The sequence below is a fragment of the Amphiura filiformis genome, chromosome 16 (assembly GCF_039555335.1).
Source record: "Amphiura filiformis chromosome 16, Afil_fr2py, whole genome shotgun sequence".
In the NCBI taxonomy this organism is placed as follows: Eukaryota; Metazoa; Echinodermata; class Ophiuroidea; order Amphilepidida; family Amphiuridae; genus Amphiura; species Amphiura filiformis.
In genome coordinates, this window is record NC_092643.1 from 8,850,528 (window position 1) to 8,874,567 (window position 24,040).

Here is a 24,040-nt window from a genome sequence, read left to right on the forward strand (position 1 = left end):
TACGACAGTATGTGAAGCAGGTGACGATATGCAATAATACAAAAACATATAAGCTAAAGGGCAACTTTGACTGCAGTGTACATGCCCACTTCTCTAGTTTCAAAATCTGTTCCACTTGGCCCAATTCAAAAACAATGAATTAGGGAAATTCCCCATAATGGGCTAAAATTAGGCAACATTTTGTGATGGATCTCAGGCCCCCACAATATGTTGCAAATGAAATGTAAATAATTCTTTTGTGCCTATAAACCCACTTCATTATTTTCACAATTAAGGAGCACTGTTTTATTTCAGTACAAACACATTTGATAAATACATACTTGGAATTTTCCAGTTTACGTCGTTCATCTTGCATCTTTTGGCTCTCTTCAAATGACTTCTTTTCCACCTCAAAGTTCCTTCTTTTCTCTTCCAGTTCTCTCTGTTGTTGCTCCAGACTCTTCTTCATCTGTTCCAACCTTCGTTGCAACTGTTCATAAATAACATACAAATGGTAATTGGTTATGTTGGAAACTTGTTAATTTTATCCTGATTTTTTTGATATCATCTCACTATATCAGCATTAATGTTGTACTTCTTTATTATTATTATTATTATTATTATTATTATTTTCTATTTGTTTGGGTTTGACAACCCTGGATAACTCAAGAAAGCATCTTGAAGCTTATTACTGCTGGGGTCTATAAGAACACCAGGATGGGTTGGGATAGTCAGGGGTTAACACTTTGCTCTTCTCAAAACTGACTGCAAGCTACATGTACTGGTATGTACATCTTAGGGTGAGTTGGGCATATTTTTCCAGTTTTGGTAATTTTGCTTAAAGCTTATTTCTAATCTTATTGGAAATGAGTCAAGGAAGCTACTTGTCACATTTATAATTCCATATGTATTATAGCTATTGAGTTATGACGAATAATGGCCAAAACAAAAGTTTTTGCTATTTTCCCCCTCCCAGGAAAAAGCATGCACATGGGTAAAAACCAAATCCATTACAACAAGCCTTGTGATCTCACATATTGAACACACACCTTACCATGTGAGTGTGGGCTTTATTTTTCTCAATCTTTGAGCACAAAGCTCGGGCACCATTCCGACTCGCCTTAACTCCTTGAATATTCAAGTTCATCATGACTGTGACATATCATACTATTTGAAATTACTTGGTACTCTAGGTTGGTAAACATGAGTAAGATTTGATCTTTCCCTAGAGAAGTCCTTTTGAGAGGGCTGATCTTTTGAGCCCTCTCAAAAGGACTTCTCTGGAGAAAGATCAAATCTTACATATCATACTATTGGTACATTTTTGTTTAACAAGTCCATGCAATAATTTACTCACATTTTAGATGTTTCATCTTCCGATGGGAAGACTTCATTAGTAATGCACCAATCTAGCAACACCCAGAGTGTCCTGTTACTACACTGATCTCCCTTGACTAACCCAACCAACACAAACCACAACCCCCACCCCTTACATAACGGTGACAACTCTCTAGTCCGAAGGTTCCCTAGTCCGAAGGTTCACTAGTCTGAACACGTAATTTACCATTCGCTAGTCTGAATTCTGAAAAAGGTTCGCTAGTCCGAATATCGGATTCTCTAGCCGGAAGGTTCGCTAGTTGAATAATAAATAAGGTTCTCTAGTCTAAATATAGAATAAGGCTCGTTAACCCTAACCCTAACCCTTATTCTATATTCGGACTAGAGAACCTTCGGATTAGCGAACTGAATTTTGTTTTTGGACTAGCGACCCTTCGGACTAGAGAGAAGTCACATACATAACACCCAACCAACCCATATCTTACATCTGCTTCTGAATCCTTGAGTTTCTGTTTCTTCTCCTTGACCTTCATCTCAAACACCTGTTCCATCTCACTCTCCATCTTCTTCATCTTGGCCTCGTGTTCATCCTTCTCATTCTCAAACTGCTCTAGTGGGTTCTTGTCGGACATTCTAAATGATGCAAAGACAGGAGAGAAAAGAAAAACCATACAGAGGGGATCCGCGTTTTTTGATGCGCACCGCTTTTGTTTGGAAGTAGAGGTTGTTTTTTTGCGTATGTACATTGGCATGGTTGACATGCAAGCTGGATGGATGTGGATGGTGAAATGTAGGAAAGAAGGAAAGATGGACAAATCTGCTCACCCAGAACTGTTTATTTAGTTTTCTGATATTGAAAACATATTCAGTTCTTAGATAAGCAAATTGTGTGTAAGGTTGGGACACAGACACCACTGGGATCAAACAATAGGCATTCAAAAATCTAAAATTTCATGTGAAATGAAATTCCCTTGGCTTGTTGAAATTATATCTAAAAGGCTACATTTGATAATTTTTGTTGTGATATTGTTCTTAATCAAATCTTGAAGCTTACAAGAGCTTGCTGTGTTCCAAAACAAAAAAATAAATTGACTACAAACATTTCAGGTTTAAACAAACAAACAAAAACAAACTTCGAGCTTCAGCAGCAACATTGGCAAAAAGAGAAGCTATTTATGCCAAAAACTACTATTTTTTCAGTTCCCATCACCAATTTCGGAGCAATGAAGAGAGCATATTTCCTGTAATTTTCATCAGCAACAATATTACTCATCTGGTAAAGAGTACATGACATCCCAACATATTATTAACAATACGATCACAATACATTCCAATACTCAACTAATCACACACCAAACCATTCAAGAAAATGATGCTCTCTTTAGAAGACTTTCCAGAAGGCCCCACAAGAGATAGAAAAGAGAATGGACCATTCCATAGTTTGGGGGCAAAGGTAGATAATATAAGTAACCAACTTTTCTTTTCTCTCTCCCATACAGAAGTCATCAGAATTGGGATATTCCATTTGAAATCCACACTACCTCTGTGGAAGATTTAGCTTAAGTCTTCCACAGAGGGAGTATGACTTTTGAATAGAATAGACAATTGAGTAACTTCAATTTGAAAACCCCACTCCAGTTGTGGAAGATATAGGTCGTGCCATAATACAGGGGGAGTATGAGTTTCAAAATGATTAACCCAGACCAATTCCATTTGAAAAACAGTCCCCCTGTTGAAGATATTTCCAAAATCTTCAACAGGGGTAGTGTGGATTTCACCTGGAATAGCCCAAAGTATTGTCCTTGACATGATGTTACAGAATATGTGACTTGCTTCAAGTACAAGAGAAAGGACACAGCGTTGGTTACACACATTATCTACATACCTTTGTCCTAAACTAGTGTAATGGCCCAGATGATGTGTATGAATGATAGAAAGAAAGATGAACGCATGCAGTCACCAAGTTACAACGACATATAACCAAGTACCCAAAACTTTACATTTGTTGGGATATATTTGAGCCTGAAAAATTGATTCTAACATAATGTTTACTATGTTTCTTGAAAATGAATTATAAAATAACCAAAAGAAATCATCATACCCTCTATATGGCCAAAGATTACTATAGTTGACAATTGGGATGCAAACAGGTTGAATTACTAGAATTGGTTAACACAATAACACACAGATGTGCCGCTGTTTCAAAAATAACCTACAAAGCAATTACGCTATATATTTTTTTGTAGTTAGAAACAAAAGAAACAAAAATTGATTCTAACAATATTTTCTTGGAAATGAATTATAAAATAGCCAAAAGAAATCATAATACCCTCTATATGGCCAAAGGTTACTGTAGTTGACAATCAGGATATAAACAGGTTGAATAACTAGAATTATAACATATGAAAAGTAATACACATATGTTTACATCCATATCAAAACGATGCACTTGTCGGTTGCTACATGTGTCTCATTTCACATAATAACTAGGAATAAATACCAGACTCATCTCAAGTGGAAGTCACTTCAAATCATCCCCAAGTTACATGGTTAAGGAATGTTCTCTGCATTCCTAACCATGTGACTTGGGGATGATTTGAAATGACCTCCACTTGAGATGAGTCTGGTTTTTATTTCAAACTATTTTGTGAAATAAGACACATGTAGCAGCCGACAAGTGCATCCTTTTGATATGGATGTACACATATGTGCCATCAAATCATTAAAATAAATAAGTCGTACATATGTAAGTGGCATCTCTACATACTGTATACTATCTGTAAAAATAAAACTAACAACATCATTGAAAACTCTTACTGCAAGATAAGGTACAATACATGTGTATCTGGAAAGCACCTCAATTCTTGGATCAGATTATTTTGTTCTTTGATATTAATTTCCACAATGTCAAGAAAATCAGAATCACTACAATCATAGCATTTCTTGCAAATGAATCAGTATATACAACGCATACTGATAGAAAATCAAGATAAATGCACAAAAAAAAAAATTATTGAATAATTTATTATCAATGCTAATGCTAATACTAATAATAGAAATGGTGATGTAATATACTTCGTAATTCTTATAAAGAGAACACTAATACTAGTATCTGGTTTCAATCATGCATTGTTAAGTGGTAGAAATAATGGGAATTTTTTCCCATACTGAAACTACAATAATTAGGCCTAAGACTTTACTGATAGCTTCTTGTTCTATCTCATGCAGAATTTTATGCATCTCAACATACAGCAGTGTTAACAAACGATCAAAATTAGTCAAATCTAAATCCATGTATCCTTAAAATATGGTCATGCAAACTAGGCACCTACATTATTATCCTAATGTTCGTAAAATGAACTCACACTAAATGTGGGTCAGTGGGTGAAATAACGTATCAAAAGCACTAATCGAAGTAATTAATGATCAAATCATAAAAAACATTCAGAACCTATTCTGCTTGGGATACGATAATTATAACTTTCTAAATTTCTCACTATTTTCCCTTTTCAACAATATTTCCAAATCAAATAAAAAATATTATTTACAATATCAAAATTAATTTTGACTAAAATCAGATGTAGCTTACAATACTCCCTAAAATTTGATTACTTGTTAAAAAAATAATTTGAGTAATTGCAAAGATTAGAAAATTTAAAGAAATGGAACGGTTTTAAAGTGGTTGTTTTGATTCAGTTTGACATTAATAACATAAATGTGCATGCACCATAGCTAAATAAAACCTGCATTTTTTAATTGGTGCTGTTCGTAATCCATGTTAAAAACCTAAAATTACCAACTATTAGCATTAGCCCTACCTGTACAGGGTACCTTGGAATGAAACATTTAATACCTAATTTTAAAAGATAGAAAACACATTTTTTGTTCAAAACATGGAGGAACTGTTTGATGGTTATAATTTATTGGGTACTTCCCTCCATTCACCAAAGTATCGTCATGCGGAGACACAGTAATGTGTGTACTATAAAGCATGCAGAATGTTTGTAGCTAGTTTTAATCTACTTGTGACATTTGGAAGTTCAGCTTACAGTGCAGTGTTAAAGCAATGCACATAACATGTAAACATGCAGACAATCACACATAGCTAAATATATCTTAGTTAAATATATACCAACCAAGAGAAAATCCAAACTTCAGGTTTATATTCTTTTTGAAAAATGCTTGTGTTTTGAAATATACATGACATAAATGAGGTTTAATTTTACACTGTTTGTATTAACAAGACCTTTGTTAAACTGAAGAACATTCAGGAAAGGCTCAGGGAATGGGCAAAAAGATTGACTATGTTTGCAAACATATTGATGCAGAAATATTAATTTCCAACATTTCACAATTAGGCAGCTTTGTTTATAATATCATCAATCTTTTGGATTGTTCCCTTTAATACCTCCTGAATTTTCAATGTTAAAAATAAAATGACATACGAAGATTGTCCTCTCCCATATGCACTTATTAATGATCTTAAAATTCTTGTAAACATTTAGCACATACTTAGTATGCAGACCTCTGATATATTCCAAGTTTACTACTGCTTTTTACTGATCTATAAATCTACTAAAACACCAACACACAGAAAGTGAACTGGTAAGGGCTGCATTACAAACAGGGTTGGGAGACAACTATATGTGTATGGGGAGGATAACCATGCCTAGCACTTGTGAATTGTATCTACTCCAAACATTTATAATGTCTGTTTATTACAAACTACACCTTTACATTACCCCCCTGAGTACTACCTGCCGATCTAACATTGCCTCTGATTGGTCAATTACATGATATCTTCATTTTAATCACCAATCAGAATGGAGTTTTGCAAATAATTCACCCCCATTTTTTTGCTTGGTGAAATTATTCTAACAATGTTGCCGATTGGTCCAATTGATAATGAAAACTTCTTTTTGACCAACAGGCAGGTAGTTCTCATGGAGTTAAAATAAGTTTGATTGTCTTAGTAGGTAACTGAACTATCTATAATCAGTTTAAAAGAGAGATTACGAACAATAATTGAGGAAACTTGTTGTAAGTGCAACTTTGTTTCCAAGGCCGCAGCTCATTCAGTTTGTGAGATGTCACCTGTGCACAATGACTTTGGTGGATGTTACAAGCCAAGCAAGTAGCGCATGATAGCGGCACATAATTTATAACATACATCAAGCCAGATTAAGAGAGTGTACCTGGGCTCAAAGTTGACACTTGCCCCTAGCCAATACGCACTTTTGGGATTTCTTGACCGGATGTCGATTTGTACCAACATTCCTTCCCACAATACAATGCATATTGCTAAAGAAAGATGGATTAACCTCTGACCTGTATCTATTGTTATGCAATATGCATATTACCTTGTGAGAAAGAATTTTGGTACAAATCGACATCTGGTAGAGAAACCTCAAATGTGCGTATAGCCCATTTGGTATATTCTGAAAGCCTTTGGGAATGAAACCCTCATATATTATCTTTGATGTGCATATCTTGTGCAATACTGTCAAATTAAACTTCAGTACACATCAACGAAACATCATCAGGGTTTCGATCACAATGGCTTTCTGGATTTTCCAAAATGGTAAATTCAGTGTTATAAATACATAGGGCAAAGTTGTAGCATGGCTGTATAATACACGCACAGGCAAATTTGAACCTGATAGGTGTATAATCTCACATAAAGTCACTCAATACTTGCATGGTCATGCACTAACTAACTATGCAAATATACTAAATATAACCAGGCAAGTTAGAATCCAGGGGATTTGACCAATCTATGCTAACAGGCAAGTTGATAGATAAGTTAAGATTGAGTCCTAAAGTGAAGTTTTGATTGATTCTAAGGATGCTAATCTTGTCTGGTCTATATTCATTATTTATAGATAGAAAAATAGTGTTTACTGAATGCTACTGATAGAACCATGAGAGATTATTTACATGACCAAAGAATTAGAGGACCATTAAAGGACCATGGTCTGATCAACAGCTTGATCGCCACGTCAACTCCTCAACCCAGAAGTGGTTAAATTTGTGGTCTCATTGAATCTGTGAAATATTAGATCTGATTGATGTTTAGTTTGGATTTGTAAGCCAAAATGTGTTGATTATTAACCCAATTATTGTTCACGCACAGTATTCCCTGGGGCTTTCAAATGCACATTTTAGGCTGTATGAAAACAGATTGAAACCCAGCATGAAACTTCATAGATGGGAGTGAGGGTCAAAGCCATTCAATCGAGGTGAAAACTTGTGATGAAAAAAAAAATTGGCCCATCCTTCAAGAAGTCCACAACTACCACTTATCACGCTTATTGGCCATTTCATTTCCGATTCTTCAAGCAAACCAACTACCAGATTCTCGGTCTTGTCCAATAATTCCACATAGGTTTTTACCTGCTTCAATTATGACTTACTTGGGATTGGGTCTCTTGCCCTCGCCGGCTGTCACTGCCGTCAGCTTCTTGCACCTGAAGTTTTCATAGTGGACGTTGTTGGTCACATCTTTAAGGTCTTGCATGTGTGTTCTGATTAGCATATTACGAAGTGGGATGAAATCACAGTGCTCCAAATTCTCAACTGGAAAGGAAGAAAATAGCAGATACAAAGTTTTAAACGGCATGTAAATTAATTACTTTCTGGTAAAAATTTCATTTGAATGAAAACAGCTGCCAGCAGCTGTACGCGATCCGTATGTTGCATATTTCAAATTCTTAGTCAGTGGGAGTGGTCTAGTTCGTAGACACATTTCTGATTGGACAATCGCATGATTTCGGGTGCCGTCTATCAGGCCGTAGACGCGACCCCACGTCATCATGCGTCTTGATAATGCGTAACACGCGTGTAGAGGTGCTTGGCGTATGTATCGCGCTGGATGCGTGGACTAGTGCGGAATACGCGAACGCACTAGCAGTACGCGCAACAGAATACGTGAAGTTGTAAACAAGTTTTGTTCATTTTATAATGAGGGGAGTTTTTATGACGGTAACTTAGTTTTTGCTTTAAAAAATTGTTTACAGTTATTAAAATAATATTTAACTGACTAAGAATGAGAATAAGCGATAGGAATTTTTTTTTTGCTATCCTCTACCTATGATGAGGCGACAGGCAGGTCCAATATTTTTATCGTAGTGGATACGGCTGCGCCCGGCATCCACTACTCAAAATATTGGACCTGCCTGTCGCCTATCACACGGTAGAGGATAGGCAAAATAAAAATTCCTATCGCTTATTCTCTAAGTATAACGCTAACGCATGATCGTGGATACAATAATGAAAATACTAACTAATCAGTTAACCGAGTTAGCATGGATGGATTCACTTATGCATTACGCACACAGAAGCGTTCATTACATAGAGTGAACAGAGAATCGTCACACTGTTGGTAGCTGTGTTCATTGAAATGAAATTTCTACTGTAGTATCTAACTCTCATGTCCTTATCTGACTTGAGTTGAGGGGGTGATGGTAGGTATCAATACAGACCTACTAACATTGAGACAACTTTTGTCTCAGAGAGGGTTTTGAATACTTCAAAAATCACTATATTACGCACACACTGTGAGTGCCTTGGCACAAAGCTCATAACGGGTGGAGTCCAGCATTGAATTATTTGAGTATCATTTAAGATGATCATTTCATATAATCACTGTTATGTAGTTAACATCTCTTTCAGTATTCTTACCCTCTGCAATACCCCATGGATACTGGCGACCTCTGACCCTCTTGCCGTTGCATTCCAAGATCATGTTACTACCTACAACAGCAAATGGTACTCTCTCCTGAAAACAAAACATCCACAAAATTGACAAATTAATCAAGGTTTTTCTACAAAAGTTTGAAACTACCCTTTGATCATATCACCTAACTACTACAATCCCTTTGAGACAATATATTTGTGTTATTTATAGGAAGTTGTGCAGTTTTATAATTGAATCAAATTTGAATTGTGATACTAGTATTTAAGACCAATACTACCACCAATATCCCTGTGAAGTAAAGTGTCTTCCACTAAAATATGTATCCAAGTTACTATCAAGTGTGAATGAGTTTAAAAAGCAAACCCAATTTGCCAGATTATTGTGTGGCATGATTATGATGAGGTTATGCAATATAATAGTTCTACACCAATGATTCAAATGGGACATTCTACATAGTGCTTTCTGATCCAGATGTCCTAGTTCTCAGCTTCTCACTCTATGACTATAACCTCTATGACTAGAAATATTACTCCGACATGGCATTTCAGAAAGAGCAAAGTCTATAGGTCTATCACCATTCCTTGGAATATCTTGTTGATGTAGAGAGTGCAATTTACAAAATATGGAAGTGGCGGACCTGTACAAGAAATGTAGAAACCACAAGTGCCAGATAGATCTTGTCAGTTGAGCTTTTGAAACTTTACAACGATGAAGTTAGATACGATCTACAATGAACGTACCCTCCCAACTATAAATAGATCTATCAGGATCAACTTTAGAACCATAAGCACTATGTAAAGAACCCATGCAATTATTTGCACCAATGATGTTTAATGCCCCATGTTTGCCTTTTACCATGAGCAATAGAATTTCTATTTCTACGAGTATGATTAACATTATTACATATTTACATATTGTCATAGTTATACAAACAAGTGACAAAAAAAGTTCAAACATGGGAAATACATTTCCTCTCACTGTAAATTTACTCATACAGGGTGTCTACTCATTTTCATTTCTGTAAAATTGTAAAAATAAAGTTTACATTTTAAAATACATACACTTGTTATGGTATTGTTTTTTTACAATTTCAATGCTTGGAAGTAAAATTAGCACTTTGTCAACCTAAATAAATATTCTCATCACAATGTAGACTATGCCATAGTCGATTTTTGATAAATAAAAATGTTATTAATCATGATGAACGCATTCAGTTGAACTCGAAATTATACTGATATTTAGTAGGCCTACATCAAAATACTAGTATAAAATGGTTATGAAAAAGTTTAGGCTATATAATTATATTTGTGACAGTAAAAGTAAAGTATAGGCCCTCACGAGGCTTATATTATTGAATGCAACATATCATAATGGCATAATTATAACTGTGATTATAATGACACTTCAATACTGAACAATTCTAATTTTAGAATCTGCCAGTTTATTATCGACTATGGACTTTCACTTTTAAGCAGAACTTTACCCATGACTCACACACTGTCAATCATACTTGTTTATCAATAAAATCTAACCACAAGACTAAGCATGGTGGTACAATACGCGCTAGATGCATACGTTCATCCACCAGCACAAAAGCGCCGCATTCCCTAGATAGCTGTGTACCATGTATAGTTATAATGGTACCAGTACGCGTCGGGAGGATTTAAACAATAACGAGGTCTGGGCGACCAATCACAAGCCAGATTCATTTTTAAAGATGCATTACATCATCACCAATTTTAGTTAGGCCAGAAATTGGCCTAACTCTCAAAAAAAAGTCAGTAGTCCACTTGGGAAGCTAACAAACAGAGGGCGTCGGTGACTGAAAAGATCAGTTGTGAAAATCTATCAATTGTGCACTCATTAATTAAATCAGAGTTTTAAGCTTAAATGTAATAGCCAGAGTAGTGCACAATTGGCAAGTGGACTACGGAGAAGTCTAATCACAATGCACTCCTCCTGGTGAAAAAGTCAGGGTCATGTGCATTGATTGTTGTCATTTGTACTACGACAAAATCATATTCAGTCATTAATCTCGAATTTAATATGCAATAATAACTACGGTATGCTAAAACATAGAATTCCCAATGTTTGATAGAGTATCTCAACCATCCTTCAAATCCTGCATAAATAAACGTAATACAATTTGTAGTCACCCTGTATGATTTCCTTAATCCTCAAATTACAACTTCCTCAATCTAAGAGCGCAAATTTTCATTTCTGACACAACTTAATCCTACAAAGGTTGAAATATTATAATACCTAATCCAACTGACAAAATTACAGAAATAATCTCTAAAATGAAATATGAACTTATATATCCTTCAATATAATTCTGTACAACTTACTTGATATTATACCGTACATCCTGTACATGTTTAACTACAATAGTAAATAAACTGAAACTTTCAAAGTTTCAGACTAAAATGTATGCTTTATTAGAATACTACCGTTAGTCTGAACTCATGACTACTACTTTGTACATGCCAATCACATAACCCAAACCATGACAACATGCCCACAATGCAATAACCAGTTTCTAGTCTATTTTGGTTTAAAAACAACAATTACAACGATATGAACTAGCATGCTTAACAAAAATTCACCAGAACTAGCGATAATATGTAATGGAAGTTATCGAGAAAATGCAGGTCAGACCTTGTCATAGTAGAGCCTAAACCTTTTGTTAAGTCTTACAATCGAGTCTGAGCATTTTGGATGCAATGGAAACCTAGATTTAACTTGGTTAAAGAGTTTGAGAAAGTGGGTGAAAAGTACAGACAGGGGTGTAATTCAAAGCTTGTGAAATATCCAGAAAATAGTAAAAAATCCAAAAAAAAACCAGTTTGAAATCGAACAAAAATAACCAAAAACAGGCTGAAATCAATACAATTAAGTAAATTTTGGCCACAAAAAATACGGAAAATCTGGAAAAATCCAGACAAATCACACCCCTGTGACAACACACAGACCATTCACCAACAGGCAAAGTTCCTGTCCTTTGTATGCTGATAATTCTCGCATATTCATGAGGGCTGATCGCTCAACCATGCATGCATGTCTTACAAATCATGGTACTATTGTGTACCTTCATGTTACGAGTCTTCATCTTTTGCACAAAAGACTGTAAAACATGCTGTATGTGCAAAGCCGTTTCATACATTGCACTTCATGAAAATGACAGGTCCTCATTAACGGGTGTTGCTGGGACTTTACTTGATGGTGATTAGTCTTTGGTGAGTTTGAAAAGAGTGTGGAAGCAGGGATTCTAGCTGCTGTCTTATTTACAGCTCCTAATCATGCAACACTTCAACTAATTTTACTACAACAACATTGGACAGCTTAAGAAAAGGGTAGATGCAAGTTTGCAGAAGGAAAGAAGAAAAGATTCAGATTCGGCAGAAGGGGTTTAATCTACTCTTGATTCATAAGTTGAATGGACAATGGCTACATCTACATGTATCACTTCTACAACAAAGTTTGGTAACTTCTACTGCATAAGTAGCATTCAAAGTCGACACCAAAAGTATTGAGGTCATGATATCGGTACTGGAGTTGAAATATAATTGTTTCCCCTGCGATTTAAACACATGTATACTGAGCAACAATTCAACATTTCCATTCAACTTGTTTGAAGAGTTTAGCAGGTTTCAACAAACAAATGACACTACCTGGTATCTTCAAACACTTTGGCAAGACATTACATTACACAAAGCATGCATTTTTTTGAACAGGTAACACACATCAAATATTTATACAAACACAACTGAACAACACTCTACAAATGTATGTGGAGTATGTCCGCCTATTTGTGCACTGTCCATCAAATGACCCTTGTTAATACTCAGTGGCTATTCTAAGAACTTTTTTTGATTCAACGATCTGTGCTCTTCTTCGGTGAAAAGTGTTGCAACAATACAAGCATATAAATCTGGAAGAATGGTCTAATTTGACTGGACTATAGGTTTAACTTCCAGCATGATTCATGGGGTCACAGGCTCCGACTCAAAATCGGAGTTTGCGGGCTTGAACCCGGTGGTGCCCTTAGACAAAGCATTGTCTCCCTACACCCAGGTGTACAAATGGGTACCAGATTATGCTGGGAAGGTAAACACACTTGTTGTGCCGGGGGAGTGGCAGACCTCCCACATCATCATTTATCACAGAGGACTCTTGCCAAAGTCACTTCGAAAGAGAGATAGGCACTCCGGCCTGTAACAGGCATGAACCTTTTAATACCTTTATAGTTCTTCTCTAACCGAATCTATTTACGGATATATCCATGCCCTCAAATACATGCGAGGTTTATTCATGACAATTCTCGTGGTTCATAAATCAATTCTCTATGAGATCTGAAAGTACTGGAAGGCATTTGTTTATTTGTATCAATTTCTTGACACATCTAATCTTAGAAAGTCTTTAGAATAGTCCAAGAGCAATTAACACAGTTAGTTTAATGGACAAGTGCATTACAATCCATTGCTGGTCATCCTCCACGCTATATAGGGATAACATTACAAATGGTCAGGGGGTACACTACAACATGGGATATAGGGAACCACCATAATTAAACTTTCATTTTACCTGTGGTTTAGTTATTTTTTTGCCATACTGGAAAGTAGAAGAAAACAACAATTTATTTGGCTGTTTAATTATTACATTATTTAGCATGAAGTATTGAATATGGCAAATGGAATTTGTTTTCATCATGCATTGCATTATGTATTTTCAGTAATAATATGAAATTGCGATGATGATGATATTTTGAAGTTATTATGATAGCGATAAAAATGTATCATCACAAATATTATTTATTAAAGTTATTATTGTACATTGGGATATTGCAGTTGAAATCCATACACCCCCTATGCAAAAAAAATGACCTTAATTTCCCATACAGGTAGCGTAGATTTCAAATGCAGACATCCCATTCAGGTAACACCATTTGAAATTCACACTCCCTGTGTGGAAGATTAAGGTTATGTCTTCAATAGGGGGTGTATGGATTCAACTGGAATAGCATATATACCAATATATATATGATAACAATTATTATTAATATTAATTTATTATTGTACAATATTGTCATCAGGAAATGCTTATGCTGATGATATGCAAAAAATTTGATTTAATTAAAATGACAGGTTAATTAGCTACAGCAATGCATGGCGAGCTCATCAATGCCAGTGACAAATTGAAATATGGTCAATTATTGATGAGCTCTAGCAGTGAAAACTAATGATTGATAATTAATGGATTAATTAGTAAAATACATGTACTAGCTGACCATGAAATGACTTTTTTCATAATTTGGCACACTTCAATCGCAATGGTTGCATTATTTAGCTTGATAGCATTTGAATCACACATATTTATGAAGTTTACAAATCTGTTTTATGAGATTATTATTTATCAACATACATGCAGAAGCATATTTTGTTAACATTTAATGAGCAAACAAAACTTAAAATCCAATAAAATGAATTGAAATTAATTTTTTTGTTTACAAAAAGTAAAAATATTATGCATTTGATATTCTTGTTAAAATGTGAATTTTATTATCAAGGTATTTACTAGAAATCAGCAAACAAAATCAAACATAATTTAGCCAAAGGATTTCGGTAAAAGGTTTAAAATAAAATGAAAAAAAAATGATGGGAAAACATGAAAGATATACATGTAAGACAAAGATGTTATAACCCTTCACGTTGGAATAAATATATATTATATAACATAGTTACAATTTTTCTATTCATTTTGAGTCAAAGTTTATGATAACAATACGCATTTCAGTTTTGTCTCCAGCAATCTCTTGCTTTGAAATGTCATCTCCGTGTGTCTAACTCTGGTGGAGATATCAATATATGCATGCATGTCTTGTATGTACATAAACTTCATAACAGATTTATTGAATGGTAGAACAAATGATAAATTAGGGCCTAGATTTCAATGCGAATCACAGAATCGATCCTCGTTATGAGTCTCAGAAGATTGCATCATACAGTAATGCAGTGACTATGATGGATTTGATTCTCGCAAACCAAAACGAAATCTAGGCCCTGATGAATCTGATGCAGTGATTTATATCTGGGAGACTGGACAGAAATAATTATGGAAATTTTCTTTAAACTACAAAATGTGCATTGCCCAATTCCTCAAGATGAGATAAAATTACAGAATACCATGAATACCAGGATATCAAGTATGTTAGTAGTAAAAAAAAGTTATTCCTTAAATTATGTTAGTGTGCACATAAGAAAAAAAGATGTTCTGAACAAGTCTATCAAGTTTCCCAGTTGAAACTTGTAAGATTCTGAATTATTAATTTGAAATCAAATCAGCAAATATATCCATCTCCCAATAACTGATATGGTATTGGTACAAATATTTTTCATTTTTACTTGGACTATAATATATTCCATTATTATATTGGAGTGTGTTGGGAATAGATTGTGGAATAGGCTTTTACGACAGGAGTTCATAACAATTAGTAAGTGTTTAGCGGTTTGCCGTTAGACAGGTTTGGAACTGTCAAGCTTTCTTGCCGGATGGCTCTGAAAAGAGCTGTTCACTGAAGACTGCCCTTGTGAACAGTGAGACCTTGGAAATAGATTACAGAGCACTGGACCTTTAACATTGCCCAAAATAGGAACAAATGTAATGACTGCACAATGTGGTGCCCCTCAATTGAAAAGACAACCATTACTGAAATTAAAGTTATTCCAATGAATGTGGAAAGTATTATAGTAGAAAATCTGTGTTATGTCCCCATACTCACTGTACCATAACATAGTGAGGTGGCTCTTAATGCCAAAGTGTTCCAGTGGCAAAAGAAACTGAATAACTTGTTCAGAACATTTAATTGCAACATAGAATGATGATTAAATGAGATGGTTACTAAGGTAAGTGAGGTTATGAGGTTACTACCTTGAGACTGTTGGGTGTGTGCTCTTTGTCTTTAGGTCCATTCCTCCGCTATAATTATCACATGACACATCACATGACACAAAGGAAGGCAAGGGATCAAATAGGAATGACAACAGGAACAGGAAGAGGAGAAAAGGAACGCATGAGAGGATAAAACAAGCGAGGTGACAACAAAAAACAAAAATCAAATCAAAATGTGACCCGTTGAGGTTGGGTAAATATGATTTTATAGTCCAATTGCTTCGTTGAAGTCATTAAAAATGGAATCAATGAACAGAATAAGTCGATCAAGAATGAAAATGAATCATTCAGTTCATTGGGCCAATAATAATTGACTCATTACTAGCAATGGGGCTATAAAATGTAGGGCAATTAATACACCTGAAGTTGATTATTCATCCAAATGACAGTGCTTTGGGATATGGTTTCATATTTTTATATATCAATAGCCAATTAGGAATGAATCCCATAATCAAAATGTATAAATTGTGATACCAATACCGTTGCCGAATTTATTGTTATGTGACATTGGGAAGGATATTGGTAGTGCTCTGATGATAGCAACCCTTTGCAATGAATTCAAATTGCCCTTTTTACATCCCAACCCTCTCACTTTAAAGCCACTTCAGAAAGATGCTTTTTAGTTCAAATTAACCTAACACCAAAATGATACAACAAAAAGACATCACAAAAAATGACCAAGCCATTACATATGCACCAATAACTTCAGGACTATTAATCATATTCATAATATTTTAACATTGAAAGAAAGGTGATTTATGGAGCTATAGGCGTATTTGCAACAGCCAAATTACTTTTTGTGAAATCTTTACAAATACAATCAGGTGCTTTTTGCCATGTAAAACTATATTCTGAACTTCTCAATTCAAATTCTAAAATCTTTTTCAACTCAAATTCACAATTCATCCCTTAGTCTGGATTCTAACATTTCCTTCCCATGGGTCTTAGTGCATAAATTGAAAAATAATAAACAGGGAACTTGTAATAATGAGAATATGTCAGGATTAGAGTAAATGGATGAGATTCAAACACATGTCAACAGGTGTACAACTAATAAAGCAATTACACTCAAACAAGCTCTTAGAAATACTAAGGTACTTTGAAAAATGAATCAATGTAATTAAGAAAGCATTAAAAAACACTGCAAAACTATGTAATAGATTCAACTATTTATTCCTGGCCACGATGCATTGCAGGCCTACATGCAGCAAAACATATGCTAATCATAACATCTAAATCAATTATTTCATTCAAATAAATCTCTATATCTAGTAAGCCACTGCAATTCAAAAGTAGGTATGGTTTGTTCATCAGCAGTTTGCCAAAAAACTAGGATTCTATCGACTCTTAAACTGGAAAACTAAATGATGAACCCAAAAAAAAGTTAACCTGAAGGAGATATTATACAATATAATGATTTTATAACTGCTCTGAACCGCCTACTACTTCAAATATTAATCACTGTGCTTAATGACATAATCCTCATGCAAGGTGAATGGCCCCTATCCTACCCTACATACCTACGATACCCATCACATAGTGAAACTCACAGTGAATGAGTAGGCCTATATCTATCTCATGCTCCAATAAGTCACTGTCAAATTACCTTGTATGCAATGCACACACCATTCGATTCCACATGGCTTATTAGGATGAATCATGCAACAACTCATCAACAGGTGTTGGCTTGCTGATATATTGGTTGCAAAATTGGGCTCATAATTAGACACTATCTTGTAATAGTCTACAAGTTCATTCATGATCTGTTTTTTTCTGTTATGTGGGCCCCGTGTTCAGCAATGTGTGAATGACACACCCACTCGAGCTACTTTTAGACATGTGTCTCTTCAGACTGGGCTGCTATCAGGTGCTATCTTTTACTTAAGTCATCAGTTCATACTCAAATTGCCAGTTTTGTCAAAATATATGACTGTACTGAGTTACAACTTGGCTTTTCTTAGAAATAATCTTACATGCATGGTCTAGTGTGACTTTTCACAACTGTAGTTTAAATAAAGAGTTTCTACTAAGTCGGCCAACTGCGACAATTGAGCTGCTTTCAGGCATACATTCATTCTAATGTGATTCATGAATATAACATGTTGAATGAATGCAAGGACATTATTACCACAATAGGTGCAGCTAACCTTCACTTGATAAAGTCATGGTCTATTATAGAACCAACTCATTGCTTTGGTTTGTTTGAAAGAGCCAGGATACATATCAAGGTTCTGCCTTGATCTTGGACCACAAGAGTTTGCAACTCTAGATTAATTAGAGCTATATAAAAGCTTGATAACTCACTAGGATCCACAACATGCTCATCTATTAAGACACAGTTCTTTAACCCTAATACATTTGCACATTCATTGAATGACCTTTGAAAATTTGGGTACAAAAACTCATACTCTGAAACTTGAGGTCAAATTTTGACCTATGAATGATTGTTTAATTGAGGTTATTGAACTATGCCATTGGGATGAGGCCATTGCGGTCCATAGTGACTTTATCCTTCAGTTATATAGCCTGCTGTAATATTGAGTAACACAGTCAAGACTGAGTGAGTTGCATCACACGTCACTGTGGGCTGTATTGGCTTTGAGTGGGCTGAATTGGTTCTGGATTATTTCAAATTCCTGATCATATTTGTAGATAATTTTTTTAAACAAGGTAATTTGACAGAAACCACAACTGCTTTATTCATTCATACCCTAATTTTTTATTTTAAAAACATTGATACTGAAACAAAAAATATCATAGCCTGAAGGATAATTTGAAAGAATTCATTTTTTAAATAATAATGAATTAATTTCAAAAGAGTGCATTACAAACATTCAAACAGCTTTATTCACACCTTTGCGGAAAGTCATTTTAACATAATTTAAAATTTCCGTTCCACAATCAGATTATGAACACCTGTTTGCAGTGTGCTGTGCTTACAAAATCACATGACTCAAACTAATTTCACACAATTATGCAAAGTTATTCAATGAATTAGTTTTCATTCAAAATAAAAATGAAAAAATCAAACTAAAGAATGCTGCAAATCAATTAAATCAAACTTGAAACATGCAAAAAAATCACTCAATTTAATCCTACTATACAAACCACTCTCAAATATTAATACCAATTATTGTTTTAAAAAAAGTTGTTTCTATGGTAACCTACCGCCAACTTTTTATTTTCTTTTGTCTCTTCATCTTCTTCAATATCTGGAAACTCATAAATTTTGATCTTGTTCTCATTAATTTCTTTCATTATCTGTAGAATAGAAAACAAAGAATTCACATTAGACAAAAACAGTTCGCATTATTTCATCCATCAAAACATTCAGCTCCCCCCAATGTTGAAAATCTTCCTAAGCCAATGTTATTTATGAAAAGGGGTTTGCTTCCCTTTCCAGAAGGAAACTAAAATTGGAGGGGAATCTATCAGCATCATAGTTGTATTTTGTTTTATAATATTATTTCTGTTCATCTTGTTTAAGGGCTGGGGTATGAACGTTTGGACAGTTTTTATTGTGGGACATTAGAGCACATCAGACATATCGAATTGCATTCTGAATACGAAGAATGTCATTCTGATATCAAATAATTTTGATTTTTGAAATTAGCAATTTAATACACATTTTATGGCAAATCATTAAAATTTATATTTTTGATATTTAACAGTACTTGAAGTAAACTTTACAAATCTGATGATTTATACTTAAAGTGTATGTAGGTGGGATGAAAAGCCAGCGATCAATTGAAAATTTTGACCTTTACAGTATTGAAGATATGGATTTTTTTCCCAAAACACCAAAAAAATTAGGTCTTTTTGGGAAAAAATCCATAGCTTCAATATGAAAGGTCAAAATTTTCAATTGACCGTCAACTTTTCCTCCCTGCTACATACACTTTAAGAATATGTCATTAGATTTATATAATTTACTTGAGGACTGTTATATATCAAAATTTGAAAAATATCAAATTTTTATAATTTGTCATAAAATTTGTATTATATTGTGATTTTCAAAAATGAAAAATATTTGATATCAGAAAGACATGCTTCGTATTCAGAATGCAATTCGATAGGTCTGAGGTGCTCTCATGTCCCACAAAAAATACTGTGGAAACGCAATAAACGCTCATTTTATATCCCTTAAGCCAGGATTAGCACACAAAATTCACTTCCAGTGCAAAAGTTGAGGGCCCTACAAGAAATCCAGGGCCCTTACTTTGCAGGGCATTCATTCAGTCCAAGGGCCTGCCTTGTTTTGAGGCCTGTCTCACTCACCTGTTTCTTAAATTCTCTACATTCCAATGGTGTGAGTGTGTCTGCCTTGGCTATCAGTGGTATAATGTTCACCTTTTCATGTAACCTCTTCATAAACTCTACATCTAATGGTTTCAACCTGTAAAAATAAAATGCATCCAAGAGTTTGAAGTGAGAAATGGGAGTAGAACAGACACCACCAATTGAGGCCTTTACCTGGGTCTTAAAATATCAATCACATCAGCAACTCACACATAAAATCTGTAATTTTGTGAATGCTCTCAAGTTCAGAAACTTTTTGCAGTTCTACATGTACTGTGACAGTAAAGAAGGTTGCAAAGATATTCTCAAACTTGCTCAGACAATTGCCAATGTTTTGAAGTTGGATTTTGAAAGGCTGTTGAAGACAACCAGCCTATATTCACATCTATTGCTAACTTTTTTACATTCTTTAATAAGTTTAAATTTAATTTTTCATACTTCATATATTTCATATTTTTAAATTAAGTACTTACTGTTCCAAAAATTTAAACTTCTTTTGGCAAGATTCTAGTTTAGGCCAAGAAAAAAAAAAGCTTTGTCTCACAAACCCACGAGCATAAGTATGTGACGCCGATTCAGCGCATTAGCCTATGTGCCGCTGCTCTTTTCAAAGGATTGGTGTTTTTCCTTTTTGGATTCCATGTAGTTTCTTCAGCCCGTCACAATGCCTAGTCGTTTGCCCCGCTTTGTATATCCTCATACTCGCAGTATAGTACATACAGCACTGACTATGTTGTGCGATTTCCTTTTCTACAAAAAAATAGCATTACGCCGACTGGGGAAAAAACATCTTTTCACTAAAAAAAAAAAAAAATCACATAGCACTTAGCTTTTTTGGCAAATGTTCGCGAGACAAACCATTTTTTTTCTTGGCCTTATCATTATTTAATTTACTTTCATTATACAAAACTCAGGATTCTGTAACCAATTTGATGTATGGGAATAATTATAAAATAGCTCACCCATGTCCTGATGGGGCAATGAAATAAAGACAACAATGGACTCGTTTGTCTGGGATGGTACGTCTGTTTACTCGGGATTCTGCATTCAAATAGTCTTCAAATTTGCTGTCTATGTGATCCAGGATTGGTGTCCAACTATAACAATAACAAAGAAACAAATAGAAGACTTGGTTAATGATTTAAGATAATAACGAAATAACAAAGTCTTGGTTCGTGATTCAAGATACAAAATGTTGGCTCAATATATACATTTTCAAAATTGAAAACTTCTCCTCTTTGTACTTGATAAAATTGTTTGACAAAATCTGATAAACTCAGACTCAAGTCAAACATTGAGTTATTACCATTACTAACTTGCTCATTACCCAAGCCTACTGATGCTGAAATCCTGACGTCTTTGACATACTTGGTTGTAAAGTTATGACAATGTTCTTATATTTTTTGCTCCTTATCGAAAGCAAGTTTTGGCAAACCAATAACATGCTCTAAAAGGCTTAGGAAAACAGTACAGAAATGTCCAAAATATGCGCAATTTCCTGCTCGCTACACCCCCATAAACCATTTAAGGCTGGCAAAGTGAGAACCAAAAATGTTTGCATTTTTTGGCAGATCAAGATGGGGGGGGGGCAATTTTTGGCACACCATTTAGAAAATTTTACTCAAAGGGCTCATAATTATTACACAGCCCTATTAAAGTAAAATTGAGTACCCTCAAATAAATGGAATATGTACCAATTATTCTGTCATGCATTTGGTAAAGGGCCGTCATCAAATACACATACATTGGCAATTCTTAGTTGTTGTTGATATCATTACCCTTTCTCTATGATTTGGAAGTTGTGAAAATTTTGGTGTGAAATGTTTGGGTTTTTTTTGCTGGCAAAATTACTACTAGTATATCCTCTTAAGAAGTCTTGAAAGAAGCGAGTATAAAACAAAACAGAAAACAAATAAATAAATAAAAGCAATTAACACATTCCAAACTATATGCAATAATTATGGGTTTTACAAAAGTTGGCATTATGTGCAAGGGAGAGGTGCATTTTCGTGGAAAACCAAAAAAGAGAGGGAGGTTGTGGAGACCATTTAATTTTGATTAACCTTTTAGGAACCCTTAGTTTTTGCTATTGGAAGGGAATGAAGAAATAAAAAAGTAGAAAAGATGTCACTTGGTCCCCAGGATTCAAACCTCGGACACCTTGCATGAAGTAGAAGATCAGTTACTGACCGGTAGCCACAGGGATTTCGCTGGCCCAGCCAGAGATCGGGTTTATATGACTTGGGCTGATTGCATCATAGCATCACATGGAATGCATGCATGCACAGTGGTTAATATTGTCACTATTTATCACAAATTGCATTTATTAAAATGGAATCCTAATATTTTCTGCTCCATGTAGTACCATGGAAGAAAGTGATGAGAAGGAACCACAACGACTTCGATCGGCCAAGTTTTAATCCGCTTTTCTATTGACGCATGAAAAGAAAAGCTACCAATGGTACTTACTTTCATGTATGATCCATTTACCGCGATCGATGCTTGGCGAAATCATTACTGGAAAAAAACTATAACAAACCCGTTCAAGAACAAACAAACGCTACCCAGAAGTAAGATTATGGAATTTCACTGATGCTCTGAACATGTATAGTAGCTTTGTTTTGGGATCTACAGTCAATCTGTTTTCTTGATCGTGTTGTGTAGAAAATGTCCTTTAACACATCGAAAAGGTCATCAAAATCGGCCGGTTTTTTGCTGAGTTTCATCTTTAGCAAATAAGGTAAGATTTTGGGTGACTTTTTCGATGAAAAATAGATGCAAAATGTTCTTAAATAATGCACAATGTTCCGGTTGAGTCCGGTACATGAAACCTGTTTAATTTAATAGTTTATATGTGTATAATCGTAACTAGCTAACTTCGTTTCAGTGCCAAAGACTGCCAACTCTAAGAAAAAAGTCATCAAAGTTCGGGAAATTGGGCGAAATGGAAGAAAAAGATGTAGGCTATCAATGACCGATGATCACGTCACCAGAGAAAATCCTATAGAGTGCTTGCACGGAAGGTCATTAGTTCAAATCATCCTTCAGACACGCTCCAGAAGACATGCAAATACATGGAGTACAATACCAATCACCTATTTAACGCGGGGGAATGATCAAAGTAAATCCTCATGAATAACAATGTCAATTAAATGTCGGTAAAGGGAGTGGACAAAGTGAATGCGTTCGTTGTGGTTCCTTCTTATCTCTTTCTTCCATGGTAGTACTATGCCAACTTAACTGAAGGTGCAATGCATTATTTACTTCATCAGCATCTTGGTTGATTCACTTGTTTGATGAGTGTTCTATAAGGGACCATTCACAAACACTTGTTAGGGGCCCTGCAAAAAAAGGGGCTGAAAAGTCTTGACCCTCCAAAGGGGGGGCTGAAAAAATGATCATAAATTTTCCTGGGAAAATTGAGTTTATATGCTTTTCTATGGGGTTGACCCATAATTTTCATGTCAAAAGGGGGGCCCGAATTTTTTTTTTGCATCAACCCCCAACAAGTGTTTGTGAACGGTCCATAATCATGTGTTAATTGTCCATTCAAGTATCTGTTCACCAGGGATGAAAACATGCAGAGACATAATTTCCTGAAATTGCTTTAACATTTCCTGAAATTGTGTATTGCCCTATACTTTTACTTTGTACAGATTCAAGCAAAATTTCCTGAAGATTTGCATCCTTGGTTCTTGCCAATAAATGATAATTGCTCGTTTGCATCAAACATTGGTTTTTACTGGTAAATTGTAATGCTCAACTGTATCAAGTTGATTT

General features: G+C 34.9%; 1 protein-coding gene across 9 annotated transcripts in view; it reads right to left on the reverse strand.

The window, feature by feature from the left end:
- LOC140135502 (septin-7-like) overlaps positions 1-24,040 on the reverse strand; it is a 92,161-nt gene that overhangs the window by 20,819 nt on the left and 47,302 nt on the right. For 6 of the 9 annotated variants that reach the window (XM_072157025.1, XM_072157020.1, XM_072157021.1 and 3 more), the window contains exons 5-13: positions 21,223-21,357; positions 20,240-20,357; positions 19,130-19,222; positions 15,941-15,988; positions 13,598-13,624; positions 8,998-9,094; positions 7,731-7,893; positions 1,803-1,950; positions 321-469 (exon numbers count right to left, since the gene is read on the reverse strand). In XM_072157025.1, coding sequence (XP_072013126.1) covers positions 321-469; positions 1,803-1,950; positions 7,731-7,893; positions 8,998-9,094; positions 13,598-13,624; positions 15,941-15,988; positions 19,130-19,222; positions 20,240-20,357; positions 21,223-21,357 — 978 coding nt within the window. The remainder of the gene's footprint in view (positions 1-320; positions 470-1,802; positions 1,951-7,730; positions 7,894-8,997; positions 9,095-13,597; positions 13,625-15,940; positions 15,989-19,129; positions 19,223-20,239; positions 20,358-21,222; positions 21,358-24,040) is intronic. The other 3 variants (XM_072157024.1, XM_072157023.1, XM_072157026.1) reach the window with 3 other exon arrangements.